We start from the raw sequence: 19,002 nt of genomic DNA on the forward strand, positions 1-19,002 counted from the left end.
TGGCAGGTAGGAGTCCTGTCGTGACAGTCTTCAATAAAGACCAAGCCTACGGGCTGCTGTTTTGCTCTGGTATTCCTGGCTGGTGTCCTTGTTTTTTTGTCCAAGGGAGCCCTCGGATTTCTCCGTTAACATCAGGGATGATGGGAATTGTAGTTCAAAACCAGCTAGACAACCAAGTTTGAGAAATACTGGTTAGTATCTGACTAGGGCAGGGGTCGGCAGCGTGCGGTCCATGGGCCAGATGTGGCCCACAAAGACCATTTTACTGGCCCACAAGCCGCCCCTAAACCGAACCGCCCGCTCGGCAAATCCCCCATGCGCTGCACTAAACCAGCACAGCACAGTGCAGGGACTTGCTGGGCGACGCCGGACATTGTGTCTGCGCACGCGCAGATACCGGAAATCGCATCTGCGCATATCCAGACGCCGGAAATTGCTTCTGTGCAGGTGCAATTTTCAGCGTCTGGGCATATGCAGAAGCAATTTCCAGTGCCACGGACATGTGCAGACACGATTTTCGGCGTAACACCTTGCCAGTCCAGCCCACAGACAATCTCCGTGGGAGTGATCTGGCCCATGGCAATTAAACCTTGCCGACTCCTGGATTAGGGCCTGGGCAAACGGGGTTCAAATGCCCACTTCAGCCACGAACCTCACTTGGGTGACCTTGGGCCAGTCACAGTCTCTCAGCCTAGCCTACCTTTGAGAGTAGTTCTGAGACTAAAATGGGAAGGAAGAGAAACGTGGGCAGGAAAGGTGGCATGTAAATGCACTAAAATTCTTAAGGATGAATTTTATGCACTGTCCATTCTGAAGGAAATCAGCCTTGAATGCTCACTGGAAGGACAGATCCTGAAGCTGAGGCTCCAATACTTTGGCCACCTCATGAGAAGAGAAGACTCCCTGGAAAAGACCCTGATGCTGGGAAAGATGGAGGGCACAAGGAGAAGGGGGCAACAGAGGACGAGATGGTGGGACAGTGTTCTCGAAGCTATGAACATGAGTTTGACCAAACTGCGGGAGGCAGTGGAAGACAGGAGGGCCTGGCGTGCTTTGGTCCATGGGGTCACGAAGAGTCGGACACGACTAAACGACTAAACAACAACAACAAATGCCCTAAAAAGAAATAAGATTTCTCAGTTAGTAGGGGACGCGGGTGGCGCTGTGGGTAAAAGCCTCAGTGCCTAGGGCTTGCCGATCGAAAGGTCGGCGGTTCGAATCCCCGCGGCGGGGTGCGCTTCCGTTGTTCGGTCCCAGCGCCTGCCAACCTAGCAGTTCGAAAGCACTCCTGGGTGCAAGTAGATAAATAGGGACCGCTTACTAGCGGGAAGGTAAACGGCGTTTCCGTGTGCGGCTCTGGCTCGCCAGAGCAGCGATGTCACGCTGGCCACGTGACCCGGAAGTGTCTCCGGACAGCGCTGGCCCCCGGCCTCTTGAGTGAGATGGGCGCACAACCCTAGAGTCTGTCAAGACTGGCCCGTACGGGCAGGGGTACCTTCTTCTTCTCAGTTAGTAAGCTGTAACTTTGGAGCAATGAAAGCTCCAGTTAAATTGTGGGGTGTTTTAAAGGCTGGAACTGAAACAGAAATGTCATGTAAAACATAGTCTCCGGAGGGGGCTGTTCGCTTATAGCCTCGACCTGGGGCCATTTACTGTGTAAGGAAGTGTACCGATTGCTGCTGGAACGACTGAGTGCAGCGCTCAATTGTTGTTAATAGTGTGGTGATGGTAGGATTTACTCTTTAAGTGGAGGTTGATGACCAAATCACCTTATTTAGAATAAAGTGGAACACATATTAGGCATAGGGAAAAAATACAGCCACCAGCAATCTATTCCTTCAGCTGCTTCAGGCTGCTCAGCTTTTTGTAAAACATGGACTGGAGCTGCTCTCGGCTCTGGTAAATCGGAGCACATAAAATACAGAATGGATTTCCTTAACATTACAGTGATGACTGCTTGTCCCACCCCCGCCCCCACTCCTCGAAAAAACCTGTCTGCTTTTTAGCCTAGTAAATGAAAGGCAGTGTTTCTATGCATCACGTGAATGACAATGACAGAGAGGGGTGAGTTATATTTCAGCTGTTGAGAAATCATCTTATTAAATACAGTGGTACCTCGGTTACATACGCTTCAGGTTACATACGCTTCAGATTACAGACTCTGCTAACCCAGAAATAGTACCTCGGGTTAAGAACTTTGATTCAGGATGAGAACAGAAATCGTGCCCCGGTGGCATGGCAGCAGCAGGAGGCCCCATTAGCTAAAGTGGTGCTTCAGGTTAAGAACAGTTTCAGGTTAAGAACGGACCTCCGGAATGGATTAAGTACTTAACCTGAGGTACCACTGTACAGAGATTCCTCATTGGTCAAGCAGGTGCACTCTGCACATGCTCATGCTGTGTATTTCTGAGGTCCATAATTCTTAGCTACACCTCCCTCAACTTAAATGAACCCCCTTAGGTTGCAGCGTGTTTTGATTGGCCTCACATTTTCCTTCTCTGTAAGCCAAAATAGTGGACTTTCAGCCAACTAGCCATGGTTTGCAGCAGAAATACAACACTTAAATATAATACTGAACAGTAGCTCAGTAGTACTTTGAAAAAAGAGTAAATATGCACAGGTTTTCATGGATTACCAAGAATAAGGCATCTGAGGCATTGGAGTTTGAGAAACTTTAACAGAAAGAAGATATTTTTAGGAGACATTCTATAATATGACCAGATCTCCCCTCCCAGGTGGCGTAGGACCCAGGGGCCTGGGGTGCCGTTGGAGGGAAGGGAAAATTGCAGTAGGTCTTAGGAAAAGCCTTGAAAAATAGGTTTAAAGAGGGGGAAAGATGCAAATCATTACCTATTCTTCCCAAACGGGTGCCACAGAGAGACCAGTGGAAGCGCTCAATTGTATCTTATTGTATCTTGACTAGATCTGCTTTAGAGTCCAAGCAGAGCAGAGGGTCATTGATTTGGTATTTTGCAAGTTTGCCAGAGCAAAAATAGGGAGAGCAGGGATGAGAGATCAATCATTACGGCCAGCCACCTAGCAATTGGCCTGTATGATTATTTGAATGCTTCTTCTTCCTTAGTGATCACTCGTAGCCGAGTAAGATTGTTTTCCATGAGCGTGGGCTTAGCGGTGTGTCCATAGGTGACTGTGGAGGCCACTTCTGGATCCGCACGTCCTTCTACAGTGGGGACATAGATTTCCGGGTGGGAGTTGATCACGGTGAGGGTTTGCCAAATGTACCTTCCACTTAGCACGTTTCTCCCTTTCATCCTGAGTTTGAGCGCCTTCAAAGTCCATGACACCTTTGGTAAAGGCGGTTCTCCAATTGGAGCGCTCGCAGGCCCGTGTTTCCCAACTCTCAGTGTTTATACTACATTTTTAAAGATTTGCCTTGAGAGAGCCTTTAAACTTCTTCTGTTGATCACCAGCGTTACACTTTCCATTTTCATGTTTGGAATAGAGCAGTTGCATGCCTCAACGAATGGGACGTGGGTGGCACTGTGGGTTAAACCACAGAGCCTAGGACTTGCCAATCAGAAGGTCGGCAGTTCGAATCCCCGCGATGGGGTGAGCTCCTGTTGCTCGGTCCCTGCTCCTGCCAACCTAGCAGTTCGAAAGCACGCCAAAGTGCAAGTAGATAAATAGGTACTGCTCCGGCGGGAAGGTAAACGCCGTTTCCGTGCGCTGCTCTGGTTCGCCAGAAGTGGCTTAGTCATGCTGGCCACATGACCCGGAAGCTGTACGCCGGCTCCCTCGGCCAATAAAGCGAGATGAGCACTGCAAGCCCAGGGTCGGACACGACTGGACCTAATGGTCAGGGGTCCCTTTACCTTATACCTCAATGAAGTTGATGTTGAAGGATCATTGCTTCAACACTAGTGATCTTTGCTTCTTCCAGAACACTGGCATCAGTTTGCCTGTCTTCCCATGTCATATGCAAAAATTTTCGGAGACACCATTGGTGGAATTTTTCAAGGAGTTGGAGATGGTGTTTATAAGTGGTCCATGTTTCAAAAGTGTACAGTAAGGTTGGTAGTACAATAACTTTGTAAACAATCATTTTGAATGCATGGTTAGTCCACATCCACTACTGGGCATCAACCTCCATGTTATATACGCACTCTTGACCTCAAGCATCCTGCCTGCAGTTTGGTGGTTACTAAGATTTTGCTTCCCCCCAGTCTCTACTTTTCCCCTTCTTCCCTGGCCTTCTCCCTCCACCAAAGCCAAGCTGTCTTAGCTGTAGCATGTGAAGTGCTTTGGATTGTCTAATCCCACTGGGATGTGGGCTCGTGATTCTCCCATCTGCTTGTTCTGAGGCAGACATTAGCAGCGGCACTTTCACTGCACGAGCTTTAATGCAAGCAAATCTAATGAGATCAGCGCAAGCGAGGGACACAGCAAGAGAGGACAGATAGTCTTCTTTCTGGCTGGCTATTTGTCCGTCAAAGGTTGGCCATCTATTTCATTATTTCAGCCTTGAGAAGCCAGAGGAAGAACCTTCTAGATGGATACACTACTATTAAGAGTAAAACAACATAAAATGGCAAACCCATAACACCATGCCTTATCTTGTTAGGGCCTATGCACATGAAAGAAGATCCACATAAATATTCATAGAATCATAGTTCATAGAACCATCTAGTTCAGTGATGGCCAAACTTGGCCCTCCAGCTGTTTTGGGACTACAGTTCCCATCATCCCTGACCACTGGTCCTGTTAGCTAGGGATGATGGGAGTTGTAGTCCCAAAACAGCTGGAGGGCCATGTTTGGCCATCAATGATCTAGTTCAACCCTCTGCAATGCAAGAATCCTGTGTGGCTTGAACCCTGTGTGGCTTGAACCCATGGCTCTGAGATAACGAGCCTCACACTCTACCAACTCAGCTAAAGATCACTTTGTAGTACAATTCTTCACTCTGGATCTGACATTTAATCAGCACAGGTGGATGGTGGTCTGCATGTGGAGGACTTTCTCTGAACTCCCTTTTCAAACCCTTTCCTAATGGGAATTCTTCTCCTCCTGCAGGCTGATACAGCCACATGGTCCACCTGTGCAAGTGGATGGATTCTTGAAAGCCTTTGGGAAGTTTCCACCTAGCATGGTTGGTGCTCCTGTTGACGCCTTGGCCAGTCTTTCAAGTCCTGAGATAGCTTGGACCACAATTGCTCCCTTAAGTTTTTCTTAAGAGAAATATTTTTATACGCCACGGTGGCGGCCCGAACACTAGTAGCAAAAAATTGGAAAGGGGAAAATGTTCTGACTTTAATGGAGTGGCAGAATAAACGACAAGAATATGTGGAAATGGTGCAATTGACCAACAGTTTAAGGGGTAATTCAAGACAAGAATTTGGGAAAAAAATGGGACACATATAAGAGATATGTGCAAAAATATGCCAGTGGTTTATCATCTATTGTAGCACTTGATTGACTTTGGATAAAGAAACATATGGGAAATAGGATCAACGGTACAAATTGTTGTAAGAATGTATTAGAAAATATATAAAGAATAGAGTAATAATGGTAGGTACATTCACTATCAAAATAAAATTATACAACGGAAATTGACAGGAAGTCCAAAGTCCTTAGGATATTTTTTGATGAGAATTTTTGTTAATAATCGCATAAAAGGTAACATAAATACAGCAGAAATTCAAGGTTTATATATAGATTATCTTATCTATAATTAAACCTTGAATTTCTGCTGTATTTATGTATACTTTATCTTTATTTACATATACTTTATCTTATGTTTTTCTTTTCTTTTTGTGTGCATATGATTGAAACTTCAATTTACTTTATGAGATGTATCATATATTTATGTAATGTATTGTAAGACTATTAATAAAGGGGGGGGGGATAGACCACAATTGCTCCCAAGGACCCTCTCCTGCTGGCAAGAGGTCACAGAGTTTGATGCTTGACTGAGTGAGTGGGAGCAACGAAGCAGCGGGGACAATGGCAAGAACACAGATGGAGGACGTCTTGAAGAACTCTTGGCTGAACTTGAGTTTAGAGTGTGTTTTAGGGCAGGGGTAGCTAACGTTTTTAAGGCAGAGGGCCAATATTGACCCAATGCTCTGGAGGGGGTGTGACTGAACTGTAAAAGTGGGTGTGGCCTTTTAAAAAATTCAATGAGCAGCTTTCGAGGTCTCTTGGGAGGGGTCAGTTTTTGGTATTACAGTGGTAAAGGTAAAGGTAAAGGACCCCTGACAGTTAAGTCCAGTCGCAAACGACTCGGGTTGCGGCGCTCATCTCGCTTTACAGGCCGAGGGAGCCGACGTTTGTGCGCAGACAGTTTTTCCGGGTCATGTGGCCAGCATGACTAAGCCGCTTCTGGCGAAACCAGAGCAGCACACAGAAACGCCGTTTACCTTCCCGCCGGAGCGGTACCTATTTATCTACTTGCACTTTGACGTGCTTTCGAACTGCTAGGTTGGCAGGAGCAGGGACCGAGCAACGGGAGCTCACCCCGTAGCGGGGATTCGACCTGCAACTCCTTCGGCAACTCCTAGGCTCTGTGGTTTAACCCACAGCGCCACCTGCGTCCATATAAAAACACACTTATTCCCGGACCGTCCGCAGGCCGGATTTAGAAGGCGACTGGGCCGGATCTGGCCCCTGGGCCTTAGTTTGCCTACCCATGACCTTGACAGTGGTCATCACAGTTGTAAATGAATGAATGAATGTTTTGGCTTCAGTCAGCAGCCTGACAGCATTTTCTTTGTAACTTGTGACACAATCACCTACCACTAGTTTAAACACTCCTAGCTACATCTGCTGCATAAGGCAGCCACCATGCAGGGGCATTTTTCATGGGAGCACAGTCTCATAAAGCTGGAAGCAAAAAGCCATTGATTCCAGCCTCTTCCTGTGCAACCCAATCAAAGCCCAATCAATCATCTATGAGGCCGGCACATTTTGTGCAGGCAATCCAGGTCACAGGAATAGTAACAAGAGCAGCAGAAATGTTCAGGAAGGTTTTTTGGGCAGGGCTGCTGGGATGGGATACACTGCTGGTATTCAAGGATCATTCCCCAAGAGATGGCTTCCCCTCTCCTCATATTGCAGGGCTAAGACTGGGCAGTGGGGTCGGAAACGTTGTCATTTGATCCCTGGCTGTTCAGGGAACAATCCCTGAAGAGCTGGCATGAGGCAGCTTTGTGTCTGGTGTCTGTGTTTGTGTATATGGGCATATGTGTGTGCTGGTCATGCAACCTTCAAGCTGACTGTCAATGTCTTTTTTTAAAAAAAGGTATTTATTAAAATTTTCAAAATATTACAAAATGAAAAAAGAAAAAAGAAAAATACAAAATAAAAATAGTTAAAAAACAATTCCATCTTTCCATCACTTATCTTTCATTTGCTTGTTTCCCGGACCTCCACACACCTCCCTTTTTGTATTCGAATTCAATTTGTTAGTTCAGCAAATCCTTTCCCTCTTTGTTTATCCTAGTCTTTAATCTTAAAATATTGTAACATTAAATTTTTACCTGTTAATAATCCATTTTTTCATATTCCTTATAGCATTATAGCTAAAAACCACTTAACTTTTTATCCAACATCATTCTAACATTCATTAATTTTACAATATTTCTGTAGATAGTCTTTAAATTTCTTCCAATCTTCTTCCACCGACTCTTCTCCCTGGTCATTTCTGCCAGATCCATATAGTCCATCACCTTCATCTGCCATTAGCTGACTGTCAATGTCAATGGAAATGGTTCACCAGTCCTGATCTAGGGATCCCTTTTCTCACTTGGGACCCCACCTAGGGAAACCTGGGACCTGACTTTGGATGACTTGATACCCATTCCCCATCACACCTCCTGATACAACCACCTGAAATGTGATCAAATGACTCTATTTACTAAAATGAACAAAAAGGCAATTAAAAGCGCAATAAAGGGCAAGAAGTGTTTCCCTTTAGTTAAGGTGAGAGGGGGAAAAGTTCACTTTCAAGATTCTACAGTTCATAGAAATGACACTTGCTGAGCTAACGCATTGAATTTTTGCATACATGATCTGCACAATGAGGTCTACAACCATTTCATATTTCAAACCAATCTGATGAAAATTGCCACTGGTATAGCAAATTTAAAAGTGCTGAAAATTGATACTGCCCCATTTGTTTGTTTGTTTGAGAAATGATCCAACACATTTCTTTCCAATCTTAGTGTGAATGACTTACGTACTTTATTCAGGTTTTCCATGGAAGACGATCATGCATTGGTTGGGAGAAGTTCTGATCAGCAGTTCAGAAGTTATTAAGCTTTCCCTGCCCCACTGAAGCCTATGGAAACCAAAGTACTGGCAGATCGCACAGGGCATGGTCAGATCCAAAAATGAAGCCACACGTCCCGTCAGAAGTGCAGTGCTTGCAGAGAGAGCCACCTAGTGGCTGCTATGTGCAATGCCTACTTTTTGTTGTTAAGGAATACTGTACATCAGTTTGGTCCGGCAAGGGCTCACCAATATTTCTGCAGGACATTTAATATCTCCAACATTTAATGCGGGAACATGAGCTGTCATATAATATCCTAACCTTGTGCACTGCAAACTCCAACCCTACCCCTTAATCAGTGGTTGCAGTGTGGTAAGGTGTAGAATGAGGCTGTGCAGAAGCTTTTGGGAACGTTCAGGATTCTTCTCCAGCATTTATCCTCCAACAACCCTGAAAGGTAGGCCACATGGAGGGATAAGGACTGCAGCAATGTATCCCTTTGATTTGCATGCCACAGCACCAGCCTCATGCCAGGATTCTGCACGAGCTGCAGTTTCTGGATCAATCAATAGGGAAGCCTCACATCGAGTGCAGCATTCAGGTCTTGAAGTCACCAGTGCCTAAACTGTGGTGATCAAACTATTTTGGTCCAGAAACAGTCACAACTGTTTTACCAGCTGAAGCTGAAGAAAGGTTATCCCGGCCACTGCTAAACAAAATGGCTCATTTGCTCTCTCACCTCTTCTCGGAATAAGAGCCAGGCAGACCTTCATTTAGCTTTTTAAAAATTATCCACAGATCTTTTATCCGCCAAGACCTGCACATCTGTGCTTGCATTGCCACTGCTGAGTGAGCCATCGCCTAGGCTTTCTGTAGAGCTGACTGCGGAAGACTCAAGAGTACTTCAGACTATCAAACAGATACTGTTGCTACGTACAATATGCAAATCAGATCCCCCCCTGCTGTGTATTTTGGGTTTCCACCATTTGACAGTTATAATTTACATTCTTTTGAGGTTCTATACCATGCCAAGTGTCCATACTTTCCAGGGACAGTCCTAGAATTACGAACAAGCAGGCAGTGGCTTCTGTTCCTTCTCACTACCATGTGGAAGAGCAGTCCCACGAGGCTCCTGTTAGTATGGTCAGAATCAGGGTTTGGGCCCCTGGCAGGTGCCTGACTTTTGATGCCTGACCCCGCTGTCAGTGCAAGTCTACGTGGCCTTAGCGACTCAAATGCGCACTGGATTTATTTCTCTTAAGCTAATCTTGACCAATTACTCCCACGATGCTTGAGAAATATAGACCTGTCTCTTGGCAGGGGTGCAGGCATCTCTCTCATAGCTTTGTACCTTTCAGCCTGAAATTCAGAGGAATCCTGAATGTGGCTTAAGATGCTTATGATCCCGGCTCATCGTTTTTGAGTGCCTCCGATGAGCTCAGCTGAAGAACCTCGTAACATTTTATTGCCAGTGCTATTTGCCCGAGAAACTGATCCCGGGCTTTTGGACACCCAAGAGGAAGGACTGCTGGTTCAGAGATCTGGGATGAGCACTTCCAACACTAAGATGCAAAGCGAGTTGAGATGACGTGCTGCTTTTGAGGAGTCACAGGAAGTCCAGGGTGTCAGGAAGCCCACTGTACCTGCCAGCATTGAGATCCAGCCAAAGGACAGTAAGTGATACCCAAGCATAACCTCAAGATATCCTTCAAGGCTCCTTCCTACATCTGCTCCTTTATTTTCTGGGAGTAATTGCTGTAGAGAGTATTAAGTCTGGCTTTTCAATCCTGCCTCTTGCTGTAGATTAGATTCAATTAGGAAGTGGCTGTGTATGGGCAGGTCTCTCATATATCCCTGATTGCCATGGCTATGAAAGTCTCCAGCTTTGCAGACCACATGCCTAAACAAGGCATAAACAAGTTATGATGTCACTCCCGAGACTTGTTTGAATGCTACATTTCTCCCATCAGATATGTTGTCATGTGAATTTCACCCACTATTCTGCGAGGCATTGGGTAGGGGGATTTTTAAACAGTTTAGAAAGAAAATTCTCAGAAAAATGTCTCAGAAAAATCTCTTCCAATAAGTTTAGATTCCTATAATACTGATACTGATTCCTAATACTAGTATTAGGTTAGATCAACAACTGTACCTAAAATTCACCACCCTACCTTGAGATGTTGAAATAGAAGTGCATTTTTTTTTATTCTCCTAGGTGAGGTCCAACAAGAAAACGCTACTCCTTTGTGCATTGAAATGTCACATTTGCACATGAATCCTGCAGTTCCCACATGCTTCTGCATTTGTGTGATGTTCCACATCCTGTAGGGATGCGGGTGACGCTGAGGGTTAAACCACAGAGCCTAGGACTTGCCGATCAAAAGGTCGGCCATTCAAATCCCCGCGATGGGGTGAGCTCCCGTTGCTCGATCCCTGCTCCTGCCAACCTAGCAGTTCGAAAGCACGTCAAAGTGCAAGTAGATAAATAGGTACTGCTCCAGTGGGAAGGTAAATGGTGTTTCCGTGCGCTGCTCTGGTTCGCCAGAAGCGGCTTAGTCATGCTGGCCACATGACCCGGAAGCTGTACGCCGGCTCCCTCGGCCAATAAAGCGAGATGAGTGCCACAACCCCCGAGTCGGCCACTACTGGACCTAATGGTCAGGGGTCCCTTTACCTTTACCACATCCTGTGCTGTTTTCAAAAGTTTAGCATGTTCTTGGAATGGGCTGTAAGGTGGTGGACTGGGCTGTTCAGCACAATGCACCAACTGGATGTGAGAGGTTGGCAGCGGCTGGTACCCAACTCCACAGCCGGGCCCAACTGGGTTCAAACCAGGGTGTGCCAGAAGTGCTGTTGTGCAGTAGCAGCTGGTCACCCGAGATGCCATCACTTCCTCTACGAGCACCTAAGGGTAGCAAAGCCCCACTTTTAATTATCCCGAAGCCCTTTTCTCGAAATACAAAGGAAGAACAGGGTGTAAGTTATGGAAATAAGGAACTGAAAATATATATAAAACCATAAAGCAATTTTCAAATAATAAATACTAAGGAGGCAGCCACCTCCCCCCGTCTACACTTATTTTTACTTTGATCAGGATTTCCTCCTGTTCTCAGTCACACACTCTGTGTCAGCGCCTTGAAAGAAAAGTCGTTCCTTTCTCCTGACACCCCCCACTCCACCGGGTTTCCTTTCCAGACAATAGCTATTCTGGTCTCCCTTTGCGGATTTCCTTCCAGTGAATCGCACCAAGCCGTCAACTCAATGGCTCCCTTCCCCATTGCAATCTAGGAAAGCTAGCAGGCAAAGGCTGGATAATAAGCACACCTGGTATCACAGAGGACAAGAGCCTGCCCAGAGTTCAGCAGGCAGGCTCAGCCTCTGGTCTTTTAGCACCTAAGGCAAAAAATCACCGTATTTTTCGCCCGATAGGACGCACTTTCCCCCCTCCAAAAATGAAGGGGAAATGTGTGTGCATCCTATGGGGCGAATGCAGGCTTCAGGAAGCTCTCCGCAAGCCTTCGGAACGCAGCGGGAGTGCCCACCCCGCTTCGAAGGCTTGCGGATAGCAGCCTGCAGCCCGAAGCCCGGGGAGCGCTGCGCAGTGCACCCCGGGCTCCGTGCAGATATTGGGCAGCCTTGCAAACCCGGGGGACTGGCGGGGGCCCACCTTCCCACCCCCTAGCTACAGCCCTGGGCAGCACCTTCCTATTTTTCCTCAGGTGGCCAAACAGGCCCCTGCCACCATAAGTAAAGATCTCCCCACCTTTCTAAAGTTCTGGGCACAGAGCCGTCTTTCCCGTAGGGCTTAGTGGTGCGTCGCGCCAGGGTGCCGGCCTCTCAGGGGCGCCCCGGCAAGTGGGGGAGCTGTGGGGCTTTGCCGGTGGCCTCCCCTTTCCCTGCATGCCTGCCAGCTGCACCCCGCCAACCATAAGGCTGGCGGGCGTGCAACTTCCCTCCCAAGCCTCTGCGGGGATCGTTCTCCTCCCGAGGAAGCTTGGGAGGGGCGCAACTTCACTCCCAAGCCTCTGTGGGGATTGCTCTCCCGCAGCGGCATGGGGGAGAGTTGCACCCCCCCCATGGCTGGCAGTGCGCAGCTATGGCCACCCCAACACTATCCGTGGTAATTTGGGGGCTCTGGGCGGATATTTGCACCCCAGTGCCGCATCTGCTAAAGACGGCCCTGTCCGGGCATTTACCCAGGCAGCCCGGTTTTGTTTCGGGAGAGAGGAATCCAGAAAAATTGCTCCAAGCTGCAGCTACTCTGTGGGTGTACCAGGTGTGGGGCAGACAGCTTTCCCAGATGAGAAACAATATCCCAGAGGTCAGGCGGAACCCCACTTCCTTGATCTATCTTGTCTAGGCTGAGTTTCAGTTTATTCGCGCTCATCCAGCCGTATTGCTGACCTCAGACACTTGTTCGGCAGCCTTCTTAAAACAGCCCCCCGGGGTGGAGGAATTGGCTCAGGGCAACAGGGCACACAAGGGATACTTTAAATTTTATTCCACTGGGCCATTTCCTTGCCCACTGAAGCTGCTAATAGTCTCACGGAGGACGATGGATGAAGGGAGGGACTTGATACAACACAGACTATTGGCACAACGCAAATAAAGACTATTAAAATTATTTATTAAGCTTATGGTTAAAGCCAGTGTGTTTAAGAGTGTTGGACTAGGACTTGAAGCTCCGGACTTGGGCATAAAGCTCACTGGGTGAACTTAGGCCAGTCACTGCCTCTCAGCCTAACCTGCCTCACAGGGTTGTTGTGGTGATTAAATGACAGGGAGAACCATGTAGCTCCTTGGAGGAAAAACTGGAACATAAATGCAATAACTGAATAAATAAAATGAAATGAAACTTTCATGGACTAGAGTCCACTTCATCATATGCATAATTATCCTTCATTGGATCCACAATGAAGTGGATCCACATTATGCCAGAATAAAATCGGTCCAGTATACCTGAAGGAGCGTCTCCACCCCCATCGTTCTCCACTGAGGTCCAGTGCCAAGGGCCTTCTGGAGGTTCCCTCATTGCGAGAAGCGAGGTTACAGGGAACCAGACAGACGGCCTTCTCGGTAGTGGCACCTGCCCTGTGGAACGCCCTCCCACCAGATGTCAAAGAGAAAAACAACTACCAGACTTTTAGAAGACATCTGAAGGCAGCCCTGTTGAGAGAAGCCTTTAGTGTTTAATAGACTTTATTGTGTTTTAATATTCTGTTGGAAGCTGCCCACAGTGGGCGGGGTATAAATAATTTATTATTATTATTATTATTATTATTATTATTATTATTATTATTATATTGCCAGCCTTTAACATTTTGCCAGCCTTTAACTTCTGTCTGCAAAACTTTGCCCTGAAAGGCAAGTCAGATATATTTAAACTAAGTTTATAAGAGGCTACACAACTGGTTTTTTTCTGCTATGAAAATGGGCATAATATGGATGTCTTTCTCTCACAAATATCAACTGGCAGAGGACACTGAGCTGGGAGAATTCATCGAATCCTCTTCCCTCCTTCTGGTGCTACTGCTCCAGGCTAACTAACCCTTATTTACAGCCTAGTGGTGTTTTAACACACACACACACACACACACACGGAGATCTAGTCATGGGTCTTCCTGGTTGCATATTTTGTCCTTCAGAAATGATACGGAAAGAAGCCCAGGGTACACATATCTGACACCTAACCTATCTGATCTGCCGAGACAATAAATCAGATCAAGCCAGAAGGTTTTCACATTTTTATTGTAAAGCTTTGGGAGGGCTAATTACAGTGGAGTTTGTCATCTGACAGCTCAGCAAACAAACAGAATGGAAGAGAACAGAAAAGGGCTCACGAGGTGTCATGCTCACTGTTCCAAACAAAAAGGATTACAAGGGAATCAATTGTGCTCCTGGCGCCTGGGGAGAACGAAGCCCCGGGCCCAAAGCCATCCCAGTGCAAAGGGGAATGCATCACATTGAGAGCAATACAACCTTAGCAAGAGAGGCAGCGCCTAAACATAGGTCACCATCTGAAAAATAGTTGGGTACTCTTTATTCTGCCGTAGGATTCCTCCTTTTAGAAAAAGCTACACCTGCATGTACATAAAACTGTACAAAAAACAAGGCATCACAAGCAAGGAACTGAAATCTCATATAAATAGAACCAACACGAAGAGCTACAAAGGGGTCACTTGGCTCCATCTTACACAGCTGGCCTGTGCCTGGCCTCCCACCTTTGGTTTTACCCCTGGCTTGTCCTAGTGCAGTGCTCAAAAGTGTCCTTCCCTCCCCCCTCGCCCTTCAATGTGCTTGTCTAGCCCAGGACCCTTGAGCTCCTCCTCCTTCCCCACCCCACCTCTGCGCACATAGGCTCTCTCCTTCTGGCTTTGACTTGTGCAAAATGAGCTTCTCCTGGTGGCACCTGGGCTCTTGGAGATCGCCTGCACCACCCTGTGACACCTCCCTATTCCGTGGCCTTTCAGCCCAATGGCACTACCGCTGTCCCCCCAAAACATCCTCACCTCTTCTGCCGCACGCGGGAGGCAGCTATGTCTTGAACGTGGTTTTCCTCATGGTTTTCCTTCATGGGACCAGAGACCAAGCCCCCTTCTCTTTCCTCCCTCCGCCTTCTTTTATCCGATTTTCCAGGGGCAAACCAAGAGGGAAGAGGTGGAAGACTTTACACACACACACTCACACGCGCACACACACACACCATGTCAGATACCATCAGATACACCAGTGTGGATTGATCCAGCCTGTCATTCACATTCACGTATCGGCCTTTGCCTAACTAAGAAGGGGACAAGCAACCCTAGCCTGCTTGGTACATACTCATTTTGCTCCACGGAGCCCTGTGGCAAATGTATCCAAGGATGGGAGCAGCGTTCGGCTGAGGGCAGCCTTAAAATGCCCGTTGTCAAGCGAAAGGCCTGGGCTTTTCCGTTGTGTTCTTTTTGCTTTCTTTCAGCAGGCCCAACTTATGGACAGGCCTATTTGAATGTCCCATTTCACAGGCATTTTATTATTATTATTATTAAAAATGAAATAAGGTAACCTTACCTGGGAACCACAGGTATTCTCTGGTGAGTGAGCCTGGCTCCCGTCTATGCCTTCCACAGCAGGGAAGTAATAATATGGAAGAGCAAGAGGGTCCCGCCCCCTCTCCACCTTAGAGTGGCACTTTAAAGTGTCTGGAAAGGACAATGTATGGTTCAGGATGGGTGGCTGAAATCCCTTTGATCCCTGGGCAGAGCAGATATAAGCTTGTGTTTGAGTGGGTATGGAAAGAACAGCCATTTCCAGCTCCTTCGAGGTCAAAGCTCACCACGGGCCACCCAGCCCCAGAATAAATAGGTAGTGCAAGGCGCCCCCTACCATCTGCGAGTTGCTTCTGGACCAGCCCTGAGTCTCAGAGAGTGTAGGCAACAGAACAGGGAAGTCCTTTGCTCTCGTGCAGACTGCAAGTCACCAGGGATCGCAAATGGAGGACTCTAGTACTCCAGACACCTAATTCTCTGGTTGGTGGCAGCCGTTGAAGGAAGCTGCTTGTTTGCTCTGTTCTGCACTTTGGTGTCACCAATGCCGATGGTCAGAAGATGATAGTTTAGCAACCTACTTGGCGGGAGCCAGATGACACAATGGGACAAGAGGGTCCTATTAAAGCTTCTGGCTCTGGCCTGGCTGTTCAGTCCGAGGAACTTGGAGACTGCCCCTCCCCACCTACCTGCTTCCAGACTGTCAGCCCGGACACACACGCACACACACAACTGTACCACAAAAGCTACGGAGAAGTATCCCTGCAGATACCACGAGGTGCTTCCCCTCCTTCTCCCCAGATCCATGCAACAGAGAAAGTTGAACAGAGACACAGCAAAGGGTGACGACCAGTCTGCCTCCTGCAGCCCAGCTAAGAAGAACACATCCATGACCCATGGCAAAATGTGGGGAGGGGGCAGGGTCTATGGGCACCAGAAGAACCAAGTCCAATGCAGGGACCAAGAGGGCAGAGCCGGGCCCAACAAGTATCAGTGGTCAGGTGAACAGAGGTCCCACACGGGAGTTTGTACCAATGAATGTTGTGCGGGACAAACAGTTGTATCCTCCATTGCCATGCAGATTGGAGTGAAGCCCCACCGCTCGCAGGGTGGACAGGTTGATGGGCAGGGATGGCCACGAGCTCTTGGCTATATGGAGCCAGGTCCAATTAAGTCAGGACACCTACGAGCAACTGAAGAACCAAGTTCCTTGAGCAGCCCATGGGTGGCTGGAGGTGGAAGAGTGCCCCTCGCCCAATTGGGGCTGGTCTTTTCACCCATCCAAGGGGACAACCCACTGCGGGGATCAATGCTTCCAAGGGTAGTTCCATGATTTGTTATAGGGCCCTGCTGGAACCACGATACCACCAGAGAGTTCCTATGTGGCTAAACCTGCGGCACCCAAAGAGAACACTGGAGCCCTTGGGGCTGGCTCTCTGGCCTCAAGGCAGAGGGAGGGAGGGGGGTGACTCCAGCATACAGAGGCCTCGTGGCCCCCAATGTGACCCTGAGTCAAAGCTCCATTCACAAAGGCAATGGTGGCTTACAGGCAGACTTTTCAAAGGCCGGGATCATGGCGCTGGGGCCCAGTGACCCCATGGGAGTTCCCTGCCTCGCGTGAGGCAGAAGAGATACTGGGAAGTTAGGGGGTTGGACGTCTCTTCCACCTTTCCAGCTGGCCTTAGCTCCAGGGGGCAGGGGCAAAGGAGGACCAGATGAAAGCCACAACCAGCAGCTCTAAGGCTCCTCCTCCTCCTCCTCCTCACATGTGACGAGAAGAGTTGCTGAAGTCTGGAAAGAGATTGGGGTTAAAAGCTCTGCAATGCCCTTCCGCCCAGTCCTGGTGACCGGCCAGAGCTCTCCCCTCACCAGCCAGTGCCCCATCCTTTTTACACTGTGGAAGGTGAGGGTGGGCTGCTTGGAAGCACTTGCTCCCATGTGCTCTTCTGTGTGGTGAAAGATTCAAGCTGGAAATTGCTCCCTGTGGTTTTTGTTTTGTTTCAAAGTCTTTTTGTTTCAAGGACAATAAAACTTCTGATCAGGCAGGACGCAAATGTCATTCCTAAGATTCATATTTACAGGAGTCTACAGTAACAAGAGAGGCAGCTTTTCCCCCTGGACCTGTGCCAGGTGCCCTTGGCCCTGTGCCCAATGGACTCCACCAAGTCTACGTGGACCTTTGGTAACTCAGCCCTTCCCCCCACCCCCAGCCCTGAAGCCATGAGGCCAAGCCCTCTTCGCTACCTTCCTCTCTCCCTCTTTCCAGGCATCTAGGGACCACTCTACTGAGAGCTTGGTAATTCATGTTGACATCGGTTCTCTTGCCCTGGGAGCAATGAGTTCATAAAAAAGTGTTCCTGTGCCCAGGGCCTGGGCAAGGCATTCTCACCTGGCAGGCACAGAACCACCAATGCGAGCGATAAAGCATCACAGTTTGAAAAGTCCCTTCTTTTTATTCTTCTTTGAAATCCAGACACTGGTCTGAGGTGTTTCGCAGGCACCTTCCACGGTCCTCTTCATCTCACAGGTAGATCTCCCGCTTGGCAGTTTGGGACGATGGTGTGGTGGCTGCCTGGAAGTCCGAGGTCTGGGTCAGAGGGATTTCCTCCATGGGGGAGTCCTTGCAGGGCTCATGGCTACTGTTGGAGAAGGCACTGTACGTGGGGAGCAGGTGGAGGTTAGCCATTTTGGTGTTGCGCTCTTCTGAGAGTCTGGGGCTGCCATTCCCAACTTGTTCTTGACTCCCTCTGTCTTGATAAGGCACAAATGTGGAGAGTTTGAGGGCGTTCTTGGGCCTCCGGCTTGGAGAGGACTGACCTGGCATCCAGCAGGTGTCAGAGTGACCAAACTCTGTGCATTCCCGGGTGCAGTTCCCTGTCATGGCTACGTCAGGCAGAGGCCGGAGATCTGCACAACACAACAACAACAACAAAAAAGGAAGGAGAGGGAGGAGGATTAAACATGCATAGAGACACAGTGCACAGTCTGAGAACCTGCTATGGCCAAACTTCAGGCAAATCATGCCTGGGAGTACACACCCTCAGGAGCCATCTTCCTCACCAGTCCTTTCCATTATTGCAGTGCTGCATTCCTCACAGAAGAAGTACCAGAAGTGAGGACTGGAGCAGAGGCAGAGTTAGGGGAGCACCACTGGTTCAGACACTCTGGGCACAGAGCCTTTGGGGGGGGGCACCACTAGGATGCAGAATGCAAGGCGAGAGGGTGCCAAATTTTGGTGTTGCTCAGGGCGCCACTGAAAGTTGAGGACCCAAGGTCTGCAACTGACTAGAGAGTCAAGCAAAGCACTAGTCCTCATGGGTTAGGTGAGTTGTATTACTATAAAGGTAAAGGGACCCCTGACCATTAGGTACAGTCGTGACCGACTCTGGGGTTGTGGCTCTCATCTCGCTTTATTGGCCGAGGGAGCCAGCGTACAGCTTCCGGGTCATGTGGCCAGCATGGAGTGGTACCTATTTATCTACTTGCACTTTGATGTGCTTTCGAACTGCTAGGTTGGCAGGAGCTGGGACTGAACAACGGGAGCTCACCCTGTTGCGGGGATTCGAACCGCTGACCTTCTGATCGGCAAGTCCTAGGCTCAGTGGTTTAACCCACAGCACCTCCCGTTTCCCATTGTATTACTATATGCCAGGCAAAAAGACTGAGGCCTGGTCCAGACAACAGAATGAGGCTGGACTAATATATGACCGAGTCCAGATGGGGCAAAATGAACGCTAACACTTCAGACT

At 48.3% G+C, this 19,002-nt stretch overlaps 1 protein-coding gene across 5 annotated transcripts in view; it reads right to left on the reverse strand.

The window, feature by feature from the left end:
• Positions 1–13,957: 13,957 nt before the first annotated feature.
• PCDH1 (protocadherin 1) overlaps positions 13,958–19,002 on the reverse strand; it is a 79,308-nt gene continuing 74,263 nt past the window's right edge. For 4 of the 5 annotated variants that reach the window (XM_028738156.2, XM_077933461.1, XM_077933460.1 and 1 more), the window contains exon 5: positions 13,958–18,160. In XM_028738156.2, coding sequence (XP_028593989.1) covers positions 17,775–18,160 — 386 coding nt within the window. In that variant the 3' untranslated portion in view covers positions 13,958–17,774. The remainder of the gene's footprint in view (positions 18,161–19,002) is intronic. The other variant, XM_028738157.2, reaches the window with a different exon arrangement.

The sequence above is a fragment of the Podarcis muralis genome, chromosome 8 (genome assembly GCF_964188315.1).
Source record: "Podarcis muralis chromosome 8, rPodMur119.hap1.1, whole genome shotgun sequence".
NCBI classification, from domain to species: Eukaryota; Metazoa; Chordata; class Lepidosauria; order Squamata; family Lacertidae; genus Podarcis; species Podarcis muralis.